General features: G+C 39.6%; 1 protein-coding gene across 1 annotated transcript; it reads left to right on the top strand.

Annotated features, from left to right (window-relative positions):
- The first annotated feature begins 3,808 nt into the window (after positions 1-3,808).
- On the top strand, positions 3,809-6,759 carry LOC134805301 (zinc finger transcription factor ref-2-like). Its single transcript, XM_063778619.1, has 4 exons — positions 3,809-4,330; positions 4,605-4,813; positions 5,621-5,768; positions 6,021-6,759. Exons 1-4 carry the CDS (start codon positions 4,202-4,204, stop codon positions 6,720-6,722), a joined length of 1,188 nt encoding a protein of 395 aa, XP_063634689.1. The 5' UTR covers positions 3,809-4,201; the 3' UTR covers positions 6,723-6,759.
- The last annotated feature ends 913 nt before the right edge of the window (positions 6,760-7,672 follow it).

Raw genomic sequence — 7,672 nt, 5'->3', positions numbered from 1 at the left:
CGTGTTAGTCAAAGGTTGTAGGTATACGATTTCTTCTAACAAACTGAGGGACCTCTATGGCTGACGGGACAGAATATAAACAAGAAATAGTTGGTCCACACAAAAATAAAATGCTCAGGATTCATAAATATGTACATACTTAAGCACCTTGAGTATGTCTACTTGTTTAATTATTGAACGTAATCAAGAAAATAACATATCCATGAAATGCTTATCACAGTAGGTACGATAAATAGTTTTTCTATTTTTAGTTTCGACATTTGATGATATTTTTGGCTATCAGGTAAATAGAGGTCCCTGACTAGAATGAAACAACTAAAATTATCATCATATGTAAAGGCACTTAGTTAAAAAGTATTCAAAGAAATGGGTCGTTCGAAATGCCTATGATATTGACCTTGTATTATCTATGCCACTTAAATAAATTAAAATATCTCTATTAGAGATGCACCGGATATTCGGTTACTATCCGGTATCCGGCCTATCCGGCCATGATTTTAATTTTACTGGATAGTAACATTGCTTGATTTAGGAGTATACTAATTGAATTTAAGAAACAGTCTTGATCATAATCGTACTTGTTTATTATTTTAAAACAATTTAAACATTCCAGTGGACTTGTACGCGCACTCATTTCGAACCTAGAAATGTGTCCGCGCGAACGTTCTCTAGGAAACAGGTCAAACCTGCAGAATGCGCACCTGAAAAACCGAAATGTAGGTATAGTTCCGCTGGCCGAATATTCGGCGGTGGGATACCGGATATTCGGCCGAAGGTCAAGCCGAATATCCGGCATCCGGTATCCGGCCAAACAACTATCCGTTGCATCTCTAATCTCTATCACTTATTTTTTCGTTATACCTTCGTTTGTCGATATAAGCCGATTAAATCGATAGATGACACAACCAACCGTCAAATCATACCAATGATATTTTATTAATTTCTAAACAGAACATAATGAATAGATACTTTTACATACCTATGTAAAAGTATCTATTCATTATGTTCTATATATTGTATATATTGTAGGGATGTTCCCGCACAAAATAAACAGAACATAATGAATAGATACTTTTACATACCTATGTTATGTTATGTGTGTGTTCTGTAGCCTATAGCCGTACGAAATTTTGCCTATAGGTATAGGCAAAATTTCGTACATTAGTGGTAGAGTTAGACCAAAGAGTAAAGTACTTAAGTATATAGGCATACGCAGTGCAAGTGTTATTTATACGTCACAATTACCTATAAGTTTGTCGTTTAAAATAACACTGTAGTTGCACTGCGTGTGCTATCAAAATCGTTGTAGACTTATCTTGGTCTAACTCTACCTATACAGTTGTCCGAAGCGATGACTGACCAGCAATAAATAATTGGCCGTAAATTATTTCCAACACACAAGTTTATATTGTCAACCTGAATGTAATGTTCTTAATATGTCGCAATTTAATACTTTCTTGATTTGTTCATACGATACGTTTATTATGTTCACGTCGGCGCAGACGGCGCGATAAGCGATCCGGCTGAAACCGGCGCGCGCGCCGCCGCTGGCCGCAGGGGGCCGTACACACACTCGCGCATACGCAACGCACACACTCTCGCTTGATACCGTACCGATAACGTTGTCGGTTTTGCTAGTTCAAACACCAACTAAGTATCTGATGACGCAGTATTTTACACCATATTTGCACTAGGATTCGCTATTTGCAGAGCAACATTGCTTTATCATTGTCGAATGGATTAAAGCTGATATGGTTGGGATCGCGGTTTCGGAAGACTGTCTGCACGCGGGGACCAGCAGATCTGCACGTGATTAGATAACCGTCCCGGACGGTCCTTACGTGGCTACCTAAATTTTCCGATGGCCTTACGAAATAATCCCTTATCTAGAGTACCTACCAGTGTAGACAGGTTTGACTGTGACGTCAGTGACCAATCAGTCTGCGATTTATATACCTAGCTGAAGTATTATTATTACTTTAAAATAAATTGAGACAATATATTGTAGACAACTGGTTGAATGATAATATTTTGGACAGCAATAGGTACCTAGTAATATGTAGTAAAATAATAGAATATAGGCACACGAGGCACTATGGTTGAAGCTGACGTACCTAAGTAGGTAAGAATGTCCCTCAAGTTTCAGAATAAGTCGGACAACGGTGGCGTTTTCACTACCATGACCCAAATGTCTTAAGGCTCCAGTACACAGTGATCAAGGATGGTCCATGCCTTAAATCAAATCAATGAGGATTAGCTTAACGCAAAAGGTGATTTTAAAATAACATGCCATTAGATAGAGTATGTGCGGAAAGAGTCGTCGAATATAAGGAACCAATACAATCTAGAATCCCGCACAAATTCTTTGGAACAAAAACCATAGACCAAAACAAACTTTATATTTTAGTTTCTCAGAAACTATTTAGGACGTTTTAATGGCACGCGTGACTTCACATCAGAAATACTGTTTGAAAATTAAAATGTTACCCTGGGCCACTTTCTAATATATCAATATTCCATGATGGCGCCATGGTAATAATTGCTTGGCTTAGCAAATATAAATATACCACCGATACGAAAGTATATAAAACGATAATTTGCCTATTTCGGGTCATCTTCTACACCTTATGGCTCCTCTTCACGTTGGGCCAACGCCAACGCCAACGAGGGACGCAGCCATGCGGTAGAATGAGATAGCAATATCACTTGCTCCCTCTAACGCATAAATGCGTCCCTCGTTGGCGTTGGGGTTGGCCCAACGTGAAGAGGAGCCATTATCCTTAGTCTCGAACAAAACTAGCCAACCAAGCTCCGGCTTACTCAACTGATGTGTTCGTTGCGCCTCCACTCTACAGGTACCTACCTACATAAGGTAGGTAAAGTAATACATAAATAAAAGCCTAATTTCCCGTATTTATTAAATAGGTACTATGATTTAGAGCTAGGTACTAATAGCCGAGAAAAAAGCTTGAACAATAAAACCAATGTTGACATACTTTATCCGAGTCTCATTTCATTTTAGTGTTTTTATTTGGACAGAGCTTACCGCTGTGTTTAGGTACAGACAATTTTCTAACCACTCACATGATTGATATTTTTCAGTGACCTCTATTATTATAAAATAAGGGTGACAGTTTGCAACTACAGTTGCAGAAATCATGTGAGTGATGGAGAGTGTAGGCTGGTGTAGGTAATCAATACAAAATAGCAATGACAGATGGCAGCAATAAGGCCTTTCCCGGCCTAATAATAAAATCATAAAAATATAAAACTTAATTCATTTCTTTTTCAGTACTTAAATCATTGTGCAACAGCTTTTATTTCACCTACGCAGTTATAGGTATGTATACCTATGACATGACAATGGTTATTTTCTGTTAATCTTTAGATCGACAGATAATTTTATAATGTTGGTGGCAAAGTCCAAAGGTGTTTTAATGTCAGAAGATTAGAAGCTTCCCCATGTCTACCGACGCGACGGAAAATATACTACTGAAAATAACTAAATATACTAAATAAATACTGTATGTCTCACATGTAGAACTGTTTTATTTATATTTACTTATGTTTAGGGAATTATCCTATATATGTTATAAATGTTTAAAAGTTAATGTTAAGTCTGATGTCCGTACCTACTAAATTTTAATAAAAAAAAAATATTTAGAGTTAATTTGATTAATGTCATACCTATTAATTATTTGCCCTTCCGCGAGTGCGAGTGGACTTTAAACTAAAGCGATGCAATCATGAAGGGATTCATACAGAACCAGCTCGAGATCGCTTCACACTGACTGCGTATCAGTCACCTATTGAACTACGGCCTATCAGACTGGTAATAACTGGCCGCCGGCCGCAGCAGGCGGCTGCCGATAACACTCGGCCACACTACCACGGGGCGCTCGCTAACCGTCCTTTACAACTCTGCTGTGCAAATATAGCCCCTATTACAAACCGCAAATGATAATCGAAACACCAGCAATAACAAAACAAGCTCATTAACCGCTCGCCATACAGATCGGTATAGTTTTAACCAGTTTACCCAAGGGGAACGTGGAGAATATTCGCGGGGGATACGTCCGCTTATCAGCACGTTGTCACTCGGAGATGTTTTATAAGTAAGCGCCGCGCGCGCTAGCCATCATTGTGTCGGTGTATGCCGAACAGTGACCACGTTCTAATATCAAAGCGATAGTGATCCATAATGTTAGTTTTTCCGCAATGGAGACCGGAGGTGGCCGGGGAGGGGTGCAGGGTGCAACGGTGGATGCCCGCGGACCGTTTCGCGCCCTACATTGCTAGACCAGTGATGTTACCTGCAGTACAAACACAGGTATTTTTTGATACCAGATTATTTATGAATTATAAATTTATAAAAGAATCCATTTTTCTCTCAGATATACCTAATATTAGTTGGAATTTCTCTTATCGTTTGTTGAATCCGAAGTATCTGTTCCGGAGTCAGAAATCACCATTCCAAATCGTTTATTTTTAGATACTTTGTGTTTTACTTATGACTATAGGACGTTTCTCGCACGCCATCCCTGCCGAATATGTCCTTTAGCAATCTCAATTAATAATGTACCGATGGTGTTTTGTTTATACAGATTGACGAGGAGTCGTCGTCAGGAGGGTCGTCGCCAGAGCGCGAGCCACTCGAGGTTGCGTGCGGCTGGCGCGGCTGCGGCGCGCACTTCAGCAGCGTCGCGCGGTTGTCCGCGCACGTCGCGCGCGCACACGCACTCGCGCACAGGGATGGCCTCTTTTATTGCGGCTGGCGCGACTGCACCAGACCTCAGAGAGGATTTAATGCGCGGTTAGTATCTATGTATTTAGAAAGTAGATACTCGGTACTAATGAGTTTTTCTACGGGAACTTCAACCGGCTACGGGCTACGGCGTAGCGCTACGATCGCAGCTACGCAGTAAATAAGTTACATATATGCTGGTCAAGCAAATCTTGTCAGTAAAAAAAGGCGCGAAATTCAAATTTTCTATGGGACGATAACCGTTCGCGCCTACATTTTACAAATTTGCCTTTTTCTACTGACAAGATCTGCTTGACCAAGTATATCTAACCTTCAATTTTCAGTTTAAACATAGATTGTTTTGACATTTGTTACACTGAAGACACGGTAAGCTTGCTTGATAGATCAAAATAAAGAATCCTTGATGTTTAAAAGTTTTAAGAGCAGTTAATAAAACATTTTTTTTAATTTGAGGTTGTACAGCTGCCATGCGATTTTTAAAAACCATGTCTATCTCCCTAGTAAGGAAAGGACATTACCGCACCCGCTATACATCCCTACCAATATCTCATAAAATAGACATATACATATATAGATATATACTATTATGTTATAAATGCGAAAGTAACTCTGTCTGTCTGTCCTCTTAAGCCTCTGAACCGATTTAGATGAAATTTTGGTATAAAAGTAGATAGTTTAAATCCCATCAATCATCATCAACATTTATCGTATGACATATGTACATGTCACTAGATTACATATAAAAAGAAAAACTCATCATTCCACGCAGACGAAGTCGCGGGCAGAAGCCAGTTAGCTATAAAAAAGTACATCTCAAGGAACGTAAACACTGAACTAGGGTTTGTTTGTCAACAGGTACAAGATGCTCGTGCATATAAGGACGCACACAAACGAGCGACCGCACACATGCAACCAGTGCAGCAAGAGTTTCTCCAGGGCAGAGAACCTTAAGATCCATCTAAGATCACACTCGGGAGAAAAGCCCTACGTCTGCCCATATGAGGTAATTATTCCATTTGTACTTGTTATCATTGAACAAGGTTTTATTTACTTCACATGTACAGTCGCCTGCGTTCACGGTGAACCACTTTTAGACTCTATTCCAGTATATTAAGGTTCAAAAGTGGAACACCGCATGCGCAGGCGATTGTACCTGGGCCTTTTATCTTCCCTCACCTCAGAGTGACTATTTCAAAAAATATACAAGTCTGTCTTACGGGCCAGAAATATTGAAGCTATTTTTTTTTGCCAACAGGGTTGCGGCAAGGCGTATTCAAACTCAAGCGACCGCTTCAAACACACGCGGACCCACACGGTAGACAAGCCATACAGCTGCAAGGTCCCCGGCTGCAACAAGAGGTACACGGACCCCTCCAGCCTGAGGAAACACGTCAAAACCTACAAACACTTCACGTCCAAACACACGCCAGAAACTCACAGCCCCGAAGCCAGCTCGCCGGCAAAGGAAAACAGCTTCTCTTACAACAACGCACAGTCCCAGTCACCAATGCGTATCCAGTATTCTCCACCAAGAAATACTTCACCTACGATACCACCTTACAATCCCATACTACCCATGAGCGATACGATACCGACAGCGCCGTACCCGCCCATTTTGGAGCCAATCTACACAAGACCACTGGAAACTATGTACCCGTTGAGATTGCCTATTAACGAAATGTCGTATGTAGAGTACACGCAGATGTATGAGCACGCCTACAGGAGCTATTACTGCAACGGCATCAGCTGTCCAGTACTAAGGCCTGCAATCGGGGATAAAATATACACGTACGAGGAACCCCGGATCGAAGCATTTCCAGAAGTAATGGAGACAGCGGAAGTGAAGCCAGTGTCGGATATGCCGTTAAATTTAAAATGCACCAAACGGGAGAGCAACCCCTTTGACAAAAAAACCCCTCGCCTAGAATTGCCGTTAGATTTAAGCAACAAAAGATAGTATTGTCAGTATTAAATAAATTATTTTTATATAGTAATGTGATATTCTTATTTTTTCCTTAATTAGTAAAAAGATAGCCGTTCCCGGTACTTGCGCGAGACAGATCAAACATTTACACTCTGTTGCTGATATTCATCGTATTCAGCATATCTTTATCACTAAGCAAATATTTTACATGACGAGGTGAGTTTTCACGTGAGATGCATATGCTTTGTTTATACACACTAAATATATTACATTAAAAATAATCTTTTTAATCATCATCTTTTTATTTAGCAACTTACATTAATAATGGACTGTAATACATGGTCAAAATAAAAACATAATTTTAGGACATACAATCGACCTGTGATAATGTTGAACATTCTTGTGCTAATGGATGTTCACACATAACAGCCGTACTAACCCTTGAAAAATCAGTTTGAATTTGGAATTTGTTGCGCGGAAATACGATAAACAATTGAACGCGTTTTCAAATAGCTGTTAACGCATTTTACGTCAAAAATGTGACGTTTACGTAGAAAGTGGCGTGGCGCCCTCATCTATTTTCTACTATTTTATGTCGGACACGAGTTACTTAGGTGTAGGTACCAATAAAGAGATGTTCACATTAAGGTTACAATAATCGGTTTACAGTTGATAACAGAGAAGCGGCCTAGCGGCCAAGGTATACGCATGTCTGAACAAAGACTCTATTATCAAAAACCTTAAAGTCCATGTTCAGATATATTTATACCTAACTGTTCATCCTTATTTACCCGTCTTACGTATTTGGATGCAATCCGATGTTGAGAATTCCGAAACCTCTAAAAATAAGCTTATTGCGAACGTACCCTTAGATTAAGGGATTTCTTTTGTAAGGGATTTCAAACAATAAATCGAATTATTTTTAATAAAAACTTTGTATTTCAAAAGTGTAATTCACATAATACAATACAATGACACCGATC

This window comes from Cydia splendana, chromosome Z, assembly GCF_910591565.1.
Source record: "Cydia splendana chromosome Z, ilCydSple1.2, whole genome shotgun sequence".
Classification (NCBI taxonomy): domain Eukaryota; kingdom Metazoa; phylum Arthropoda; class Insecta; order Lepidoptera; family Tortricidae; genus Cydia; species Cydia splendana.
Note: the sequence above shows the minus strand (reverse complement) of the source record. Positions and strands in the feature narration are given on the sequence as shown.